Source organism: Ictalurus punctatus, chromosome 10 (assembly GCF_001660625.3).
Source record: "Ictalurus punctatus breed USDA103 chromosome 10, Coco_2.0, whole genome shotgun sequence".
NCBI classification, from domain to species: domain Eukaryota; kingdom Metazoa; phylum Chordata; class Actinopteri; order Siluriformes; family Ictaluridae; genus Ictalurus; species Ictalurus punctatus.
In genome coordinates, this window is record NC_030425.2 from 21,674,277 (window position 1) to 21,695,000 (window position 20,724).

A 20,724-nucleotide genomic window follows, 5' to 3' on the forward strand; every position below is an offset into this window, starting at 1 on the left:
CAGCTCTGATGTTGCACTGAAGTGGTTTAATGTGTCTCATAGGAAATGTATACTACCTCTCACCTTGCTGGATTAGAGGTAGCCGTGCTCTAGGCAGAGAGCTAGATAATTAGGTGACTGGTTAGATAGCAGTCATTTACGTAACCTCTGGTACATTCTTATCAATATCAAGCACCTGCATTCTCACAAATCCAGAGTCTCACAAACTGTACAGATGTGCAGACGATTATGCAGTCTGACTCACTCTGGAGAATTCCATTTAATCTATGAAACCGAAAACGCTTGCCTAAAGCACTCCGTTGTCACAGTAGAAAGAACAGACACCTTAAGGCACATTTTTATTTGCTCATATGTCAGACTGAACTCAAACAAAACTTCATTTTGAAGATTGATTTATTGACTGCACTTTCTTGCTCTAGCTAGTATCATGTTTTATACATTCTTTTTAAACAACTCATCTGGCCTTATCCAAAAGTGTTAAATCTGTGCCTTAGTCATTTGGAGCTGCTGTGTCCCATGACAGTGCGTAAGTGAGTTCAAAGTGAACTGAATACTCCTGTGGAATTAACCTGACATTTTGCTCTTGCTGAGAACTGGTGTCTAACAGGGGTTCTCCAGGTTGATCTCTTATTCCATAGTCTCTAATTGTGCAGAGATGCATAGCATATTTTACTTTTAGCCATGCTTTCATGGCATTTGGTAGATGCCCTTATCCAGAGAATGTTACATTTCTCTCATTTATAAAGCTGAGCAGTTGAGGCTTAAGGGCCTTGCTCAAGGGTCCAACAGTGGGAGCTTGGTGGTTCTGGATGATAACGTACCACTGCCACGTTGTCTCATTTGTTCTCCTGTACTAAAAGCCTTTGCTGCTGGTTGAATTGCAATACCTCTCCCCCTTTGGCTCTTGTACCTCCTCACCCCCACGTGTTTGTTGTTTGCATTAGTCAGTCAGGGCATCTTGTCACAGCAGTGGGACATCATGTATTGGCAAATCCGTTGACCCGTACAATGAATTCTGGTGAGCAAATGTGGCATGTGCTAATCTCCTCATTAGAAGGACCTTGACAAACAGTTTGGTGCAGAAACAGTTGGCAGAAGGATCACTGTAAAATTCCTCAATCTATGCTTTAACGTGAGCTTGTCTAATGCATATTATAGGCAAATAAAGCCCTAACACAACAACAACCTATTATGTGTTTCTCTTGATTGAGAAAAAACTCATTCTGGCTGTGCAAATAAAGCTTTCTGATGACTACATAAATCTAATTTGGGGACTGTCCCTTGTTTTCCCTGATCAGAAACTGAAGGACGTCCTTACTGTGGAAAAATGCTTGCAGGCAGAAATCGCTTGCTCTGCTTTTTCATTGCTGGACTTGAGCAAAAAATGAGCCAATTACCTGTCGGGGTGGGTTTATTGTTTCTTCTCCATTCGGCCAACCCCTACCGTTACAGTAAATTTGGTAAATATCTAGGCTGATGGTTTTAATGGTATTCTTCAGCGTTCATAACATTTGAATCAATGTACTACTTAAGTCAAAGGTTGAATAGCTGTTGTGTGCGGTGTCTTTTAGTCCCTTTGTATATAGCCTTAAAAAAATGTATGGATTGAATACAACTCATTTTCTCTTACCCTGTATCATCTCTCCTTTGACAGACATGGCACACGATGTGCTGGAGAGGTAGCTGCTGTTGCCAACAATGACATCTGTGGTGTCGGTGTAGCCTACAATGCCAAGATTGGAGGTGAGTCGCCATATTTAAGTAGCATATCTTATATATTTTATTTTAAAGACTGTCTGAGTAGTGGTTGGTGGTTGTTTGTTTTTTTTCTGGGGGGTAGGTGGTGGGTTTAAAAAATGTTTTTATTTGTCTGAATCAATACTGATAATGAAATGACCAAACTACATAGTATTAATCAGGAATGCAATCAGTATTGGTAATGATGCATCCCTAATGTTCAGTTTAATATAACAATCATGTTTTTGTTTGAAGCTGATATTAACAGACTGTCCTGCTCTTAACCATACTAGACAACACATTTACGAAGAACATGTGTATTTAGAAGGCGTCCAAACTGTCTCACTAGAAAAATTCTAGTATCCTTTTTAAATATTAAAGCAAAGGACCTTATATGGCTGCTGTTGTTGACGCTGTTGAAAAGATTTTATTGTTGTAATATTGTACAAATTTATAGAATGCCCTGTTTTACCTATCTTTATCTTGCCAGGAAAACAGCCATTGATGCTAACATGGCATTTAAAATTGATTGATTTATTTATTTTTTAAAAAACACCTGAATCTTTTTTCTAAAACAATGGCACTTCTGAATCTAGAGCAAAAGTTATTTTGGGCATTAGCAGTGTTTTTAGCCTTGCTACACTTTTGGAATCTTGCAAGTTACCGTTGCAGAGCCTCAGCATCGGCCCATCTGAGCCAAAAGATTTGCATGTAAGCATCCATAATCTTTTTAAGTGTTTCATCCTATTCTGTGCATATTTTATCTCCTCACTCCTGTGCTCCCTCCTTTGTTTGGGCTCTGGGACCTGGCAAAATCTTTCAGTTGTTCAACACTGGATAGATAACATCCAGTCGTCCGTGTTCACAGGGGACGAGAGCGAAACTGTTTAAATCTTACATTCTGGGTCTTGCCTCAAAGCTGGTAGAGCTTAGCAATGTAATCCCTAAGTAGGTTTCAGCCTATTTTTTCCATTTCAGGTGTGGCACACCACAATGAATAGGACAGAAGAGCAATAGCCATTTGTTAGCTGTTTGGTTCCACAGGTTTCAGTTACTTTAACAAAAGGTGTCTGGGGGAGGTCATTCAGGTCCCACCCTGGTTGGTTAAAAGAATATATGAATGAATAAATAAATAAATATACACACACGCACACACACACACACACACACACTGCAGCTCTGGGAAATTCTTTATGAAATTATGAATAAGCTGTTCTTACAAAACAAACTCAAATATGTGCAGATTTATTTCATTCACAGATTACATGTAAATTACAGCTCTGAAAGTCCTGAACACATCATCTTGCAGAATACACACATATTTTAGCTGAGCCATGCATTTTGCTAGTGACTTTGCAAGCCAGTGGTGAATGTCTCGACAAGCAAGGTATAACAGAAGGCAGAGTTTAAAGCTGTTATAAAAAAAAAAGAAGCCCCACAAAACTCACAATAATCAAGGCTAAAGAACTTGTGCAGCAGCTTGGTATAGTGGCTTTAAAACGGTCTTCTTTTTCCCCCCTCACTACACCGTAACGTCCTCATTTAATGCCCCACTTGAGACTTTTTGCAATCTTTTTGCCAGTCTTTTTCTTCCTGCAGGGGAATATCTCAGGCCATCCTTTTCCAATCTGCTTTTAGGTCACGGAACAGTTCCTTCCCCACTTTTGAAGCTTGTGCATATTTTCACGCTCCTGCCTAGCTGTAACTTGTACAGCAAAAAAAAAAAAAGGCGACATGGTCTTCTGCCACCATGGGAAAACCATTAGAAAAGCTCTTACTCCATTATCCACTCTGCCCCGTGCTTCTGCGTAACGGACCCCCTTCTTCTATTAGCTTCCAAATGAGAATCAGCAGCTGTTATGCAGCCATACTTTGTGTTCCTTCATCTCATCTGTAAGGGGAAACGTTCACCTAATTGGCTTCTCTTCTAAATGGACTGGGAAAGGAAAGGAAAGGAAATGTGAAGATCAGAGTGCGAACAGAAGGACTGCTTTGGAGAAGTGACCCAAAGCGATGGCTCAGTCTGCCTTCTGTTAAGGGAAGCCCCAGCACGAGTAGGCCACGCTCCGATTTAGACACTTCACTGCCAGCACTCATTAAGCAAACATGTTTGCTTGGAGGGCTTTTTGATGTTCCATGTGGCTTGGTAACAGAAAAGCCATTCTCTGGAAGGTTTATATGAGGAGAGATTTAGACAGCTCTACCCTGTTCCCGTGTCATGCATTTTATTTTCCAGGGTGTATCTCTTTTTTTCATTTCTTTAAGGAGTCATGGCTCCATTTCTTAAAGCGCTTGAGGGATTTGAAGACTTTGGGTTTTAGACACACGGCTTAGGCTGTCTGTTCCTGATATCTGGCTGGGGCACTCACTTTAGCTGCTGGTTTCTCTGTAGCGGTGACAGCTTTGGGTTTTAATATTTCTCAGAACATGAAAGTACTCGATTTCTGTTTGTGTGGGAGCCTGTACAGTATGAGGGAAGTACGAGTGACCTTGCTGCCATGACTTTCAAAGAACCAATCCACATTGTTGTTGAGATGACTGTCATTGATTTCCCTTTTTCCTTATGCTTTAACTTTTTGGCATTGACTGCGTTCTGCGGTTCAAGGTAAACCTCCACATATTTGATCCAGAATCAGATTAACTGAAGCGCAGCTGACATTTTTAGACTGAGAGGCCTTGACATCTTTGCAAGCATCCCATAAGAATTAAGGTTCTCTTTGTACAGAAAAGTGGAAACTGATGAGATAGTTCTTCATTGTTTGACTTCTATAAAGGGATACCTGACAGCAGTGAGGAAAGAAGATGGCTATCACCTCTGAATGAACTCGAGGATTGAGTAGGATTCTGGGCCCCGTCCTTTTCTCTTTTAAAGATCTTTTGCTTTATAATCTGTACAATCTCTGCAGATGTCTTTTTGCATTATACTGAAGCTGCTTTAAACCTCTGTCTGGAACCTCTTTTCATCAAGTGCTGAACCCTGGGGTACTTTCACGTTGAGCTGATTTTATGCGTCGCTTACGCCCACTCAGGGATTTTTTCTTTCTTCGTATTGGAGTGGCAACTTTAAATCCATAAAAGTTTATGACCACGTCCTGTATTTCTAAGCTGTCTAAGCAGAAGTGAGGCTTTGTCTTTGTGATTGTCTGGTGCCTCTTTCTCTGGAAAGAACACTATAACCCTCTCTGGTAACATCAAGGCTCTTCTCTCCCATCATGAAATCATGATTAAAGGTATGAAAAGCAACCCAAAAAAAAAAAAATCTCTCACTCGTTCTGACAGCTTGGATGCACGACAAGTGTTCAGTTGTCACAACTCTGTAACCTGACCCATTGCATACGAATTAAATGTTTAAGGTATCGTGCATGTGTCTCAAATCTAATGGGTCTTGTTTCTTCTCAGGTGTTCGGATGTTGGATGGAGAGGTGACCGATGTGGTGGAAGCTCAATCTCTCAGCCTCAACCCTCAGCATATAGACATCTACAGCGCTAGCTGGGGGCCGGAGGATGACGGAAAAACGGTGGATGGCCCTGCCAAGCTGGCAAAGGAGGCTTTTTTACGAGGAGTAACTGAGGTCAGTGATATTGACTTGTTCTCGCCTCTTCTTTCTGTCTACTGTTTCTCCCCTACTTTACTTTGCATCTTCTGTTAGTGGTTTAATATTTTAATCTCTGTTCTGTTACCAAGGGGGAAAAAAACTGTCTTTTGGAAGTTATCTACACTGTTGGTATTTTTTTATTTCACTGCTTTGCTGTGAGCTGTAAGCATTACGAAAGTGCAAGTTACTCCTAAAGTAACACTGACCTTCATAGCTTTCAACTGTTACCATGGAAAACATCTTTCAAAGGCAGAAATGTGTAGTCCAAAATGTCAAGATGTGGTGTTTTTTTTTCTTAACAAGATTGCCTTAAGTCTTATTAGGGAGTAACAGGCAGAGTAATGCTTGTTTAATTTAAATGTCACCTTTTAAAGGTTTTTTATTTTATTTATTTATTTATATTTTTTTAACTGAGAAATCTTTATGCAGATATGTCTGGAGCATTAGTGCTTTGGAAAACCTTAACACCTAATTGCTCTGTAGGTACGTGGTAAATTGGTATAACAGTGAGAGGAGATTGACGTTAACCCTCCTACTATTATGTTATGTGTCAATTTGACTAATTTCCACATTTGAGATATCTGAAATACTGTTTAATCGTTCTTTTTCGCCTTGAAATTCTTTGAGTTTTCCTCATTTAGAGTCATGAACTTGTATGCAAATTGTGGACACACTGATGTGTGGTGGAAAGACTGAACATATTTTGTAAACAAATATGATGTTAAGGGTCAGTTTGACTCTTACGCTTTCATGTTCACTGAGTAGTTGCACAGACCCAAAATAAAAACATTCCTTGATGGATATTGTTGCTATATCTTGGACTCACTGCCCTGTGAGGGTGAAATGGAGCTTACTCGTATTTCCATATTTCCAAGAAATGGATTCAGTGGATACAGGTGTTTGCAAGAAACAGAAAAGATGCCAGGTCTGCCCCCCTCAGAAACAGAATTAAACTAGCACCACGTGTGTACAGTGCAGTAAATACATCTGCAGAAAGCACAGTTACTTTGTGCTCATTATGTACAGACTAATTTGAGGCGGGGTGAAATCATTTCTACAGGATCTGAAACTAAGCTTACAAAGCCCCAAGCTTACAAAACTAAGGTTACAAAGTTTTATTACATCCTATTTATTTAAAACCTATTATCTTATTCTGATATAGCCTATTTAGGTAAATTAAAAATCTTTACATTGTGGTAAATATTTACTGTACCATATTTACTGTAAAGTTTCACAGTTCGAGAAAGAAAATGTTTTAAAAAATAGTGGTTGAAAAGAGTTAAATACATTTGAAAAGAACAAAATACAGTTTCTATATCATACGGTATGTTCTCATATTTCTTCATTTTGTAGTCTCTGACAAGCCATGATAACGGTTTCCTGTGTTATGCTGTTCTTTGGTGTTTTTGTGTGTATTTAAACTGTGGAAGTCATTTTGACCCATAACATAATGGATGTGATATTTTTTTATTTTTTTATTTTTTTTTTTAAACACATGAGGGTAACATAATACGAGGGTTAAAGAAACTGTTCAGCCAAAAGAGAGCGTTTTTTTTTTTGTCTGTTTGTTTGTTTAGGGCAAATGTAGTCAGTCAGCCTTTGCAAAAACAAAAGAAGCAAACCTCACACACCAAATTGCCTGGCTGAATAAATACACACCTACTTGTGTACATTTTGGTCTGAGCGATCACTTTAATTTCTGGCACACACACACTCGCACACTGCCATGTTCATGGAGGTGGTATAACTGGCCTCAAGCCGACAGACAGACAATAGGAGAGAGTCGGACAATGTTGTCAGTGCAGACTGCATTTTGTTGCTCTGAGCAACAGTAATAGTACAGTTTTGAATGTGGAAAAATACAGGTCCAGTACGGTCATCCATTCTGTGTGGAGACTGACTGCCTAAGAGTTTCTGACAGTAAACCCTCAGAACCTGTGACTCTGATTGTAATAGTCAGTAGCCTTAGTTTACCTTCAGATTCTGCTTTTAGTATGCCTCGTCACACAACACTGTTGGAACACTGTTCTTCCAAAGATATCTCCTCAGGTGGTGTTTTGATAATGGTAATCGAGAGCGCTGTCTAAAACCTCGCTCCAAAATTTCCCAGAAGTGTTCTATTAGGTTGAGTTTGGGTGACTGAAGCCCACAGCATATGTTTTTAATCATTTTCATCTTCATCAGACCATTCAGTGAGCCCTCCTGATCTGTGGATCATAAAAGTACGGTCATAAAAAAAATCATGTCACATTAACATGACATACTTTTTTATTAGCAGTGAGTTTTTATTTTCCGTGGTGATGGAATTGATGTCTGTTTTAAGATGCAAATTAAATATGCTATTCACATTTATCACTGTTCTGCACCATGATCTTGATTTGATGTTTTTGTGGGAGTTTTGCCGTGTAAGTATTTTAGGTCTTATTTTTTGGGAAAATCAGAAGTCTACACAAGCTGGCCATCCATATGATTTCAAGGACTTCAATGCACAATGTTTTATTTGACAAATATTCCTAGTGACTGAAGTGTACACTCTTGGGCGAGGGGGGGGGTCAAGCCCAAAACGGCAAAATATGAAGCTTTTAATGGTCTTAACAACTAATCATTAGTCAGAGAATTAAGAAGAATTAAACAAATGCACTCCTGAGAACTGATCCCAGTCTCTCCTAAAGACACATAAAAAGACAAATAATTGAATAGAACACTTGGCTGTTGTTTTGATATAAGTACCACCATTTGGTTGTTTCCTTTTGCTGCAGTGAACTGTTTGGTGGAAAAGCAAGAAGCAAATGAATTCACTTATATAGTCTTCATGTACTCAATGGTAAAATCATGATGGTGATTAAAATGTTTGATGTAAAATTCAAACTAACACATGTCCGGGTGTAAAAAAAAATTAAAGTTAAAAAAATAAAATAAAAAGCTGTCTGTAAGTTTAGCCACAAGGCTTAGACATTTAAAGAAATTAAAGGTAAAAGCTATCTCATGCCAAGTTACTTTATCTATTTGTTTAATTATTGCTAATTTCCTGACCAGTGGTTTGTTGTTAAGACCATTTAAATCTTAATATTTCTGCCATTTTGGGAATGGCCCCTTTTTATTTTCTCTCTTATTTTTGCTCAGGAGTGTAAATAGGTGGCTCTTGCAGCAATCCAGAATTTCGCCCTTTATTAGTGGTCTGTTCACAAGATAAACTTTTCGTGCTCTGTTCTGAGCTGTGTGCTGTTCCTCCAATCATTTTGGCATGAAGCACCTCAGCTATTACCTCGTTAATCCGTATTGAAAGTTTTCTCCGCCTGAGTAGATCGTGAGCGCTGTCTTGTGCCAGCACTCGGATCTTTTTCAGGAAATGAGATTTGCGTTGCCGAATAAATCCTAAAGCAAACAGGGCTGAAGCCTGGCCAAACACATGCAAAAGGAGGTCTGCAGTCCCCAGCAGGTGTGTACATGGGCAGAAACACAAAGAGCTCAATGAACTTTCTCTGAATTGGACTTGAGCTGTTTTTATTGGAGGCATTTTATTGCTTTATTGTTAAGAACCTGACGTATGAGACAGGGCAACACAAACAAAGCCTGATCAAAGGTAACCAGCAAACAACATCTGAATTGAATTAGATACTTCTTGTCTTTGCCTGGGACGGCATGCTGAAATGAAAGCCATGTGGGATATTAAAATATACCCTGAAAACATGCCTCATACCTTTCTGCTCATCATTTCAGTGATTTGCAGATCATTTGATATTTGCTAGTAGAGTTTCAATAGTAAAGTATATAAACAGACGTAATTATCCTGAGGACATCTGCATTGTTCTTATGACACCATCTGCTGAGTTTATGACAGCTGGGAGCTAGAAGGAGTTTTCCTTTCCTTCTTCAAAGCGGTAGCCCTAACTGTTGTTAATGTTCTCAGTCAGTCTTCAATATCAGATAGAAGTGTATCGAATATGCGGTAGAAATCTTAAACATGGTGGTATTGACTGGTGTCTTTATCCTTTCGTTGTGCAGGGTCGCCGTGGGCTGGGCTCCATCTTTGTGTGGGCATCCGGTAACGGGGGCCGGGAGAAAGACAGCTGCAACTGTGACGGCTACACCAACAGCATCTACACTCTCTCAATCAGCAGCAGCACGCAGTATGGCAACGTGCCGTGGTACAGCGAGGCCTGCTCCTCCACCCTCGCCACCACCTACAGCAGCGGAGGACTCAACGAGAAACAGATTGTGAGTCCATCATGCTGCACCAGGCCCCTGGGTGCACTACCTAGCAATGCATGCTTCTCTGACCCAGTGCTTCTCTTTTGATTTTACAGCGATCCAGTTATATTTCTTTCAAAGTAGGAAGTATACGTTAATCTACAAAGAATGTGATTCCAACTTCACTGCCTAGTCTTTATAAATGATTTTTTTTTTTTTTTTTTAACACTAATATATCACCTTGTTACTATCAGGTCAAAATTACTTAAGCACCATATTTATAATATAAATGTTTTTTAAAAAGAAATTGAGTGGCCCTGTCCTGATGTCTTTAATGCCTGTGGTTGTAGAAACTCCATTGAATTGTGTGGTCAAGATGATAAAATGTGCACCATGGGGCAAATTTAAAGAGGCCCTTGCATTTTGTAGGAAAATGTGGATGGTATTTAACATGCCAGTTGTTAATGGTGAAGTATGGCATGGTGCGAGTTGAAGGAGAGTGGATGCGTTTGCCCTGAGGGTCTGTATTGTGTTTTCTTAATGCCGTATTCACTGCAAAAGCACTTTTCCAGCCCTTCAGACCTTGTCTTTAGTGTGCAGACTGAAGCTTTGTACTGTAAGTTTTCATTTTGAGACAAAGCAGTAACCTCATACTGTAATCGTACCGGTTTTGCCATGTCATTCTTTTGAGCTTGTTTTCAGTTTCCTTTGTTAGAGTTTTACACTGAGAGTGCCCACATTTTCCCATAATGCTAAATGACTCAGCATTAACCCCCCCCCAAGAAAAAAAGAAAATATGTTGCTGCACAGATGCTCAGATTTCATTTTTCCGTAGGCTTTATCTTGACATGGGCCTGTGTTTTCATACAGTGACGGGCAATCTTCCTCTCTCTCCTGCTCTCTGATGCCCCCATTTTGAATGAAGAAGAGCAAATTGCCGCGTCCTCCGCCTCTGAGCTGTCATTCAGCTGCTCAGCAATTTTTAGCACTTAGCCTCAATCCGAGCCGCTCCGTCTCAGTCGGTGCACCTCCCAGGATGTCTCTCTGTCATGAACCATTCCACAGTCTTTCTTGCAGTCTAATTTTCTCTCTGTCACTAGTTTCTCATCCCTCTCTGCTCCTTACACCAGTCACCTCAGTCCTAAGGGCTAATTATGAATGCCTCTAACCTTGCATGAATGTTTTAACACGCATCAGGTTCCCGAGCTTGTGCAGCTCGACTTGGATCTGGATGCAGCCAAAGCAGATATGCAGCACAGCCACTCTCCTAATGCTTCAGTCTTTATTTGATCCTACAAACCCTCTCTGCTTAAGTTTCTAGTGTGCCTAGAGTCTCTTACATATTGAGCTCTTCATTATGAAAAGATGGCTTGAATGTTTCCTCTTACCCACAGATCACTACAGACCTGAGACAGAAGTGTACAGACTCGCACACAGGCACCTCGGCTTCAGCTCCTCTGGCTGCAGGAATCATAGCCCTCGCCCTGGAAGCCAAGTAAGTGAGACCAACCCCAGCTAATTACAGCTGGAATCACGACTATATCATAATACACCATCAAAAGCTTTGAACTATGATATTGTGGCTTTGTCGTGATTGTTGTTTTAGTGCCTTCTAAACAGACAGGACCAGGAATGATACTTTTCCAGGCAGTCATTACAGTAGTGGTATACTTCCCCCATGTTGCACTGTGGTAGTGACCGGTATTTCCATGAGAGATTTTCAGATATTGTTTATATTGTGGTTGTGCAAAACTGCTGCACATACAGCAACGGCTTTCGTGGAGATCAACCAGCTTTAATGCTGGTTTATGCTTTTCAACGCAGTGTAATATTTGTTTGTATAGCACTTTTAACAACAGACATTGTCACGGAACCTGGATGTAAACTTAGAATTCTAAAGAGCAATCCAGAGGAAATGGACAACATAAGGAAGAAACCTTGAGAGGAATCAGACCCCAAAGGAACCCGTCCTCTTCTGGGTGATACTGGATTGTGGGATTATAAGTCATTACTCTTCTGCAACAGTACTAAGTCTGTTTAATGTATGCTTAGCATGAGTCTATTGGGAATAAGAGTCCTGAAATAATCACAGAGCAGTCTTTTTAATTACAGCGCCACTTATTGGGTACAAGTGTACAGTATCCAGAAACTGCTTTTAGGATGTGTCTTTTTACATCAAAAAGTAGACGCAAAGAATATTCATGCGCACATTACACTTACTGACAACTATCAGGTGAGTTACAACAAGCCTGCTTATGCAATTTGAACCATGAATCCATGTGAATCTACAGCATGAATATGGGTGTTTCAAATATAGGAAATAATTCATTTCTAGGAAATTATTTCCTTGCAGTGCCTTATATGGTCATTTGAGTATGCTTTTGTTATCCAGTTTGTTTTGTTGCCAAATTCTTCTTGTGGGCAAACATTAACTTTATTAAAGAATAATAATTTGCTTAAGTCTTTTTTAGATCACACATTTTATATAAAAATGTTTGCGCATCCCATACAACTGTCCATACAGTAATATTTTATGCTGATGATAAAATACTGTCTTTAAGAAAAATAGGGGTTCCTGCACTCAAAATTCAGGATTCAGCAGAAAGCAGATGATGTCATAGCGGTAGCATTTAACCATAGTGTTGCTAACTCTTAAGTGTTGCGTTTGTGGTTTGTATGGCGTAAGTTAGAACAAGGCTTTGTAGATAGTTTCAGCTTCTGGTCCAATGCTGTCTGAACACCCTAAATTAGTAGGATGTCTCATTGGGACTATGACGTAGTTATGACTCTTAGTCATTTCTAGCATTACCTGAAGCTGTGTAAGCAGCAGGCGTAACTGCTTGATCCTAGTGTTGCGTTTCAGACTTGACCTTTTTGCTCTCCTGCCTGTAAAACAGCTCTCTATCTGCGAGAGCTTTAGAATTACAGGTGAAATTTCACCCTGAATGCCACTTGCTACTTAACACAGTTCATTTAAAGACCAAGTGTTGGAAGAGATGAGTTAGCTCTAATAGATTTTTTTTTTTTTTATTTATTTTTTGTCTTGACAGTAAAAACTTGTCATGGAGGGATATGCAGCATCTGGTTGTGAGGACATCTAACCCAGCTCACTTGATCACTAACGATTGGAAGACCAATGGGGTTGGACGCCAAGGTACTGACATGCACCTTGTGCTTTTCTCGTCTGCTGTCTGCTCTGTTTATTCTGTGCTTGAGCTCCACAACCAAGTGTGATGTGTTGCCACTCAATGAAGCGATGTTCATTATACCAATCAAGAATGCATTCCAGTCCCTCGCCTGTCTCATAATGTCATTGAATGCTCAGGCCCCTATTAAACTGGACTGCATGGAATTGCCAGGTTGCTGTCAGCAGTATTGATTTATTTTTCTCTCTCTCTCTCTCTCTCTCTCTCTCCCTCCGAATCACTCTCTCCATCTCCTTTTCTTTCTATCTGTTTCTCCTCAACTGTCACATATTTATATCGCCCATCTCTTGTCTTATTCTTATCTTTTCCCATCTTGCTGTACATGTCCAACACTTTATATCTGTCTGTCTCACTCTGTCTGTTCTTCAGTAAGCCACTCGTATGGATATGGCCTGCTGGATGCTGCTGCCATCGTGGCCCAGGCCAAGAACTGGACCAGTGTGGGCCCTCAGCAGAAGTGTGTCATCTCCATGTTGTCTGAGTCCAGGTTAGTCTGTCACTCAAAGCAAGATTCTAATAAATAACCCAATACAGCTAGCATATTTATAATAGGTGAAAGGTAATGGGCAGTTGTATGAAGCCTATAGCCCACATCCTGGGGCTGGTCCAATAAAGTTTGTAATCTGGCCTGCTAAATGAATTTATGAATTTGTTCTAAATTAAAATCATGTTGTTAACCGTAATTGAATGGAAAGGTTTGAAAAAGAACTAGCCTGTTATTCCACTAGGTGGCAGAATAGAGAAATAAACACAGGGCTGTAAACTTGATCATATACGCTAAAGATGCTAATGTAATTCTCCATTCACAAGCAAAAAACGTTAAGCCGTAACCAGGTCTCTTTCCAAAACAAATTAAAAGGGGTGTGGGTTAATGAATTGTAATTGCAGTGATTTATTTATTTATTTTTGGTCCAGTCCACTTGACATTGAACTAAGAAGTGTAAAGTGGCCCGTTACCAAAAATGAGTGAGACATTCTGGCTTTAGCGTGTTGTATGTGCTAACATATGGCTCACAGGCTTCACTTGGGGTGCCTTACAAGACCGTTTGAGATTATTTGTATCTCTGGCCTTGATTTCTCAAGAAAAGCCAGATTTTAATAGGAAGTTAGCATTGTACTGACAAGCAGTGCTAGGGTGCACGTCTCATTTACAGTCCACGTGAGCGTAGATTGAACTGCTCTGCTGGGTTTGATGTTTCGTCATGAGGGGGAGGCATGCCTGCGGTGCATGTCTAAAAGAAATAATTACTTGCAGATGATCTATACCACACTCGTGTCTCTGCTGACAATCACACACTCCTCCAAATGCCCCCCTCCTTTATGTACACAAGCACATACACAAGCCCTATCGAGAGCTCATGCTCTTTTCATTTGCGTCTCCCCCTCGGTTCCTTCATGTTATAGAAAAGATCAGAGGGCTTTGGAACGAAGCCCAGTTGAGCATGCTGGTTAGTATGGTCACGCTTCTGGAGCTGGTCCAGCTGAGCTTAGTGATTACATCTCTGCGTTGATCCCCCTCCTCCCAATGTCAAGCCCAGACTGCAAGTACTGTGCTGTTTTTGACATGCATCTGTGTGCAAGAATTTTTATTTTGTTTACGATCTCACGGATGATATGAGGGATCATTAACTTTATATTATTAAGCCCTGGTCCTGCTTAACATGAATAGGATCCTTACAGGACTTGCTGTGGGGTATTGAGATCTGGCTTTCAGTGACACAAACTAGCTCTCTAGCTGGGAGAGCTTACCATGTTCTTAAAGTTTAATGTGGTGTCCCTTGCTCTAGGCTTTTATGTACTTGTGACGTCCTTGTGCGATCAAGTTATTGTCCAGGCCACAGTGACCTGGTTCTGATCCTTGTGGGGCTTTTTTTTGTGTTCTGCAGTAACGGGTGTGGTGGATATGGGAAAACACTTGGTCTGGAAGATATCAGTTGGTGGTCTGATGAGACACAGTTTCGATTTTCTGCTGATAACTGGAATGATTTACAGTTGAACTTGGATTGCTTATCAGCCTTGTCATTTGGTATTCCAAAAGTGAAAGGGGAATGGAGAAAATGTTTTTGTGCTTTGCTGAGAATCTAGATTATTGTAGGCTGCATGATGCAAGTGTGATGTTGCCACAGACCTTGACTCCAGTGCACTTGTTACAAAAACACTACCAAAAAAAAATCTAAGCATTCAGCTAAGCTCTTCCATGGAAGCAGTAATGATGTGGTGATTTATTGTTTCTAAGATTATATGAATGAATTTTTAAAAACGATGCATTTTTAACCTCTCTCCCTTTAGGGAGGCCAAGGAAAGGATCAAATGTGCAACTGCTAAAAGCACAGAATCAGTAAATTGACGTGCTGCAAAAAATACAAAAAAGCTACTAAAGAGTTATGACTTTGGAGCCCTGACCGGGGGGGTCTTAATTCCTATTCGAATCACATCACTGATTATAGTCTAATTGAATGTGGATTATGGCACAGCTTTGTGTAATTGTGTTCGTTTTATTAGCAGGACTAAGTGTAATAAGGGAAAGGACAAGTCACTGTGACTTTCAGCATCTTGCAGTTCACCACGTTTTGAAAGGAACTGTTACAGAATGCAGTCTTGTAGAAAAAATAAATTGTGCTTTTATTTCAGGAACATTGGGAGCCACCTGGTGATCAACAGGAGCGTAGACGCGTGTTCAGGCAAGCCCAACTTTGTGAGCTCTCTGGAACATGTCCAAGCCCAGCTCACACTGTCCTACAACCGTCGTGGAAACCTGGCCATCTACCTGATCAGCCCACAGGGCACCCGGTCAACTCTGCTCACCCCCAGGTCAGGGGCTGTAAACCTATTTTTTTGCTTGTCTTGTGTCAAATGTGTAAGGTTTTTGGGCATGATGTTTTTCTTCCCTTCCTCTTGGCAGACCCACTGTTGTATGGACTGTACATTGGTTGTGTCACTCGCTCCAATTAAAGGTTACCACTTTCTGTCTTTGTCCTTCAGACCTCATGACTACTCCTCTGAAGGCTTCAACGACTGGGCCTTTATGACCACCCACTCATGGGACGAAGACCCTCGCGGCGAGTGGACTCTGGAAATTGAGAATGTGGCTGGAACCAGTGACTACGGTAACTATTAATATCCTCTCCCTCAAGGTTCTTTATTTTATACAGTCATTAATGCATGCGGAAAGCAGGGCAGACATTTTAGCTGAAGCGAGGAGTCTCACTCCTGGAGTTCCAGTGGGCTGCTTCTCTGCATAACTTTGCAAGTGTAACTAGAAGAATCTTGCAGAATGCACTATGTTTTTAGCATAAATAACAGAGGGGTTGGACTGTGGCAAGGTTTGACAATTTTTATTCATTTATTTATTTTTCTCAAGGTCAAAATAATTGATTGCTTCTTTGTTTGATGTTGGTCAAACGTAATGCTGAGCACATATTGTTATAGCAGCAGTGAACAAATCCTTCGCTAGCGGACTATCAGTTTATTGACACTTCCAAACAGGGCTTTCTGTTGGAGGATGTGATTTGTTGTACCTTTTTTGTATTCCCTCATGTTCTTTGAAAATCTTTCACTAGGCTTGTAACAGTTTTAATGCCGGTTGAGCTAATTTGATTAAAGCTTTTTCCATTAACTTGATAGCTGTCTGAAGGAAGTTTCTACACTGAAAGTGCTGTCTAGGCTAGGGCAATTAAGGCCAGCAGTTAATCTTGCTCTGAGAAATTAGCTTCCCAATGCTGTAGACCTGACAGGAAATTAGGAGTGTCTTCTGCTGCATCCTCCCTTTATTCCCGTCATCTTGTTCTGTCTGTTGTTTTTACGAGTTGGTTGGCTTTACTTGTTTTCCTTCTCTGTATCCTGCTGTAAATCTTATTAATTAAATATGGCAAAGTAAATCACAGGTTTGAGACTCCCTCTTCCCCTGTCCCCTGATATCAGGCTGTCCAGCCTATCATTATGCAGACTGTAAATATTCACTGAGCCCTGGCTTACATTATTCAACTGGTGTGTGTTTTACTTTACTAGCCCATCTATAGTGTGAATAATTGAGTTGCATTGATTGTATTAGCCTGATTTAGCAAGCTGTTGACTTTTAACAGTCTACAGTAACCGATTTTAATGGTGCCAAGTTAAACTGGGTGAAATAAATCAACTTGACATTAACAGTCGGTTTTCTTAAATAAACATTTTTAAAAGACTCTGTATTCTGTTAAGTAGTACAATCTACTAAAGCACATCATGTTAATCTCTAGCTGTTTTGCAACATGTACAGCTTAATTGCTGAAAAATTCAGTAGTAAGAGTTGGTACCATGGGCAAAAACGTATTGTGTAGTAGCAGAGGCTACACTTTTTTTTCAGTATGAATGGATCATTATTTCATGTCTTGTCTCTCAGGCACTCTAACACAGTTCACGCTGGTTCTCTACGGCACTGCCTCTGCATCAGCTGGCTTGTCCACACCAGACTCCGTCCAACTCCCTGAAGACGGCTGTAAAACCTATGACCTCAGTCAGATTTGCACAGGTAAGAGGTCCACTGCTGAAATAAGAGTGCCCCCTGCAGCCCAGCACCTGTATGTGCAATGTTGCGTGCATTCATTTGTGTCCCAATATACACTTGAAATTGATGTTAAATTTCACCTATTTATTTAATTATTTTACTATTGTGTACATTTTTGAATGCATTTTCAGATAAAAGGTATGGTTTGGGGGAAAAGTTTAAGTTATACATTATAGTAAACCAGCCACCACATTTGGTATCTGCTTCACTAGATTTATACTGTGGCTTTGAGGCTAAAATAACTGAATAAGTAATTAAATAAATATTCATGTACTTCTTTGAAGTTAACCTATATAATGATATTTTGAAATGAAGGATTTTGCCAAATAGCTAGGATGGTCTACATTTATAAATGAAAATTAAACTTTTTGCTACATTTCCCTGTTTAAAATTTTACAGGCTATTTTTCTTTCTTTCTTTTTTTTTTTTTACTTTTACTAAACATCAGCAAGTTGTGACATATAAGACATGGGTGCTTTTTGGGGCAAGTGTGTGCATATGTCTGTCTTTCTTGTTCACCGCATTAGCCGTGTGGGGGCGAAAACATTATGCTGGGTGAGTGACGGTGTTATTATTTTAGCCTGGCCTGTGGTTTTGTCACCTAGATCACTAGCTGTTTGATAGCCAAGTTGTAACACTATAAACCTATGAAATTTGGCTCTTACTAATTAGCAAGTCAGGATTGCTTTCGCTGTCCTGTTTTTCTCAGTAATGAACTCCAATGAACTTTTCAGCTGACAGTCACTACCGTTGTTATCTTAATGGGAGTTAGCATTGCATTTGTTTACATGAAGGTGGGTCATCCAAATGGTTACCTTCACAAATTATACCAGTGTTTGTTCTCGTTTTACTACATCTCTTGTCGTTTGTTTTTTGGAAGCACAACGTGGATTCTGGCACATTTTCCATTCTGAACAGACTGAGATGGGGGATCAGGCTACATCCACATTAATCTGGATAAATTTGAAAACGACGTTTTGGCATTGTAGTGTGGATTGAGAAAACGGAGATATTCAAAAACAATGACCTATTTATTTTTAGACATGTGATGTGGTCATGTGAGACCCATTCAACTCGCAGCAAGCAAGAAGGAAGACGATAATGTACTGCAGGTGTTTTGCCTGCTATCCAGTTTGATAGCTTTGTTAAACATTAATGTCACTTTGTTAAACCTTCAGATTGCATTTTTTAAATAAACTCCTGACGGATATGACGCAGGCCAAAGCGCGATATGCATACACAGTATAGGGATGTAAGCGTTTTCAGACGTTTCCGTGTGGACGAGCAATTTTTGCAAAACGTTTGAAAATGCCAGCTAAACTGAGAGCGTTTTAAAATGAAAATGCAGTTTTTCAGATCTATCCAGATTAATGTGGGTGTAGCCTGAAGCAGCCTTGAGGGGTCTGTAAAAAAGATTTATCCAACCTAGCACTCTACCCCGAACCCATTTTTCCAAACAGACTTTTTTAACCAATAAGTAAATACATTATAACGTTATCAAATTCTGTATATTCTCAATTATTTTTTTTAAATAGTGAGAAATAAAATTAAAAAGTGCATTTTATTTATTTATTTAATTTTCTAATGCTGCTCTGTTTGCAGGTGCTCTGTGGCTAAACCACTGTGAGAGTCTCTAGTGCTATCCACTTCCTATTCTTCTTAAGTGTGGGTCTTTTACAGAGTAGGCAGAATATTTATAACCCCTGATATCTGCCTCTTGATTTGGTAGCTCAGTGGTTTTTAAGCCCGTCCTCAGGGACACAGAGTCCACATTTGTGCTGTTTTCAACAGACAAAACACTGATATAGTAGCTGTAACTGAGCTAATTTGCCTGGCTGTAGGCAGATGTGTCCATGTTGCTCTTCTAAGATCCTCTCCAAATGTCTAGAGCTGTTAGCGCCATTAAGAATTACAGCCAGGTACGAAGCATAACATTTTAAATTACCTTTGTTTCATTATTTATTGTTTGCTGAATTGGGGACTGGGGAAAAATGTGCGTCTGCTCCCTGATTAGCTCATTGTTTTCCTATTAACTAAAATACTTGTCTCTTAAGGTTGGTTTATGGCATACAACCAAGGTTAAACACAAATTACTCATCTTGGGTATCAGAAAAATCTGCTCTTTGCAAGGATGACGATCCTAAAGGAACCTTGGATTCTAGGTCATTTTTCTAACTAACCTGATAGACTGTGTTTAGTTGTAGTGCACAGTGACTGCTCCTTTAGCACTCATCTGGCCTGCTATTTAGTAGACAGGGAAATTCAATATGGGAACTAATAAGTGATTCTCGTCTGTATACAGTGTCAGAGTACCAAATTCTATATACCAAATTATTTATTCTCTACTATTATTGTTCAGCATATTGTGAAGGTATTTTTTTTCTTCCATACCTGGTATTCTTCACCATATCAAGCTTTCCTTCTCTGTGCAGTTATAATTGTTTTCTTTTCTCTGTGTATGCAGAGTGCAACCCCGGGTTCTACATGTACCAGCAGGGTTGTGTACATGAGTGCCCTGCAGGCTTCACGTCTGTCTCCCAGTCTGAGCTTTCCTCTTATAACGATGTGGCTGCTGTCCTGCATCCAACCTGCATGCCCTGCCATGAGCTCTGCCTTACCTGCAGCGGCACAGGGCCAAGAGACTGTCTCTCATGCCCACCCCACAGCCACCTGGACCTACTCACTGGTACCTGCCAGCACCAGAACCAGATTCAGCGTGAATCACCCGATGCTGGGTTGTTCCAATTGCGCGGCAGCGCCTCTTCTGGCATCATGAATCTACAGCTCTCGTCCAGTCTGCCTGCCACTGTGGCAGTGCTCTGCTGTGCCTTTATCGCAGCCACCTTTGTAGTGGTGTTTGGCCTGCTTCAGTTCCACTCCTATAGCGTCACTAAAATGTACAGTTCTGAAGCCGGCGTGGGCTCTGTAATGCGCGCAAGCTTCGGCCTGAGCATGGCGCGCAGCGACATCATTTCCTACAAGGGTATACCAAGCATGTGTAATGAAGATGGGGGCAACTCTGAGTCTGACAACGATGAGTTCGACATCCACAATGAGAGAACTGCCTTCATCAAAACAAAAAGTGCTCTTTAACCCTTTCCCCACACACTTTTGCTATCTATCTTCTCCTCAACTATTTTCTTTCTTTATCTTTTTGACGATATGGTCTTTCACGGGCTTGTCTCCCCTTTTCTTTTTTGGGGTTTGATCCTGCAGTTTATTTATTATTCCTATTTTCCTCCATAGTGGTGAACCATAATATCAGGGCCACTCTGCACACACCTGGCCTCGGTGCCTCTAAAAGAACGCCTCCATGGCTGATTGGCTGGAGGATGAGACAAAAAAACAAAAAGTTGATTGTCCCAGGCTTGCCAGCAGGACTCTCCAAAAACACAATAAACACAATGATTGTCATTTAGTCTCTTCCTCTTCTTTTCAGTCCCACTACATG

General features: G+C 40.4%; 1 protein-coding gene across 3 annotated transcripts in view; it reads left to right on the forward strand.

The window, feature by feature from the left end:
- furina (furin (paired basic amino acid cleaving enzyme) a) overlaps positions 1-20,687 on the forward strand; it is an 89,505-nt gene extending 68,818 nt beyond the window's left edge. For all 3 annotated transcript variants that reach the window (XM_017477538.3, XM_017477539.3, XM_017477540.3), the window contains exons 7-16: positions 1,655-1,743; positions 5,137-5,309; positions 9,339-9,551; positions 10,919-11,019; positions 12,575-12,678; positions 13,100-13,217; positions 15,362-15,541; positions 15,713-15,837; positions 17,109-17,237; positions 19,738-20,687. In XM_017477538.3, coding sequence (XP_017333027.1) covers positions 1,655-1,743; positions 5,137-5,309; positions 9,339-9,551; positions 10,919-11,019; positions 12,575-12,678; positions 13,100-13,217; positions 15,362-15,541; positions 15,713-15,837; positions 17,109-17,237; positions 19,738-20,366 — 1,861 coding nt within the window. In that variant the 3' untranslated portion in view covers positions 20,367-20,687. The remainder of the gene's footprint in view (positions 1-1,654; positions 1,744-5,136; positions 5,310-9,338; positions 9,552-10,918; positions 11,020-12,574; positions 12,679-13,099; positions 13,218-15,361; positions 15,542-15,712; positions 15,838-17,108; positions 17,238-19,737) is intronic.
- The last annotated feature ends 37 nt before the right edge of the window (positions 20,688-20,724 follow it).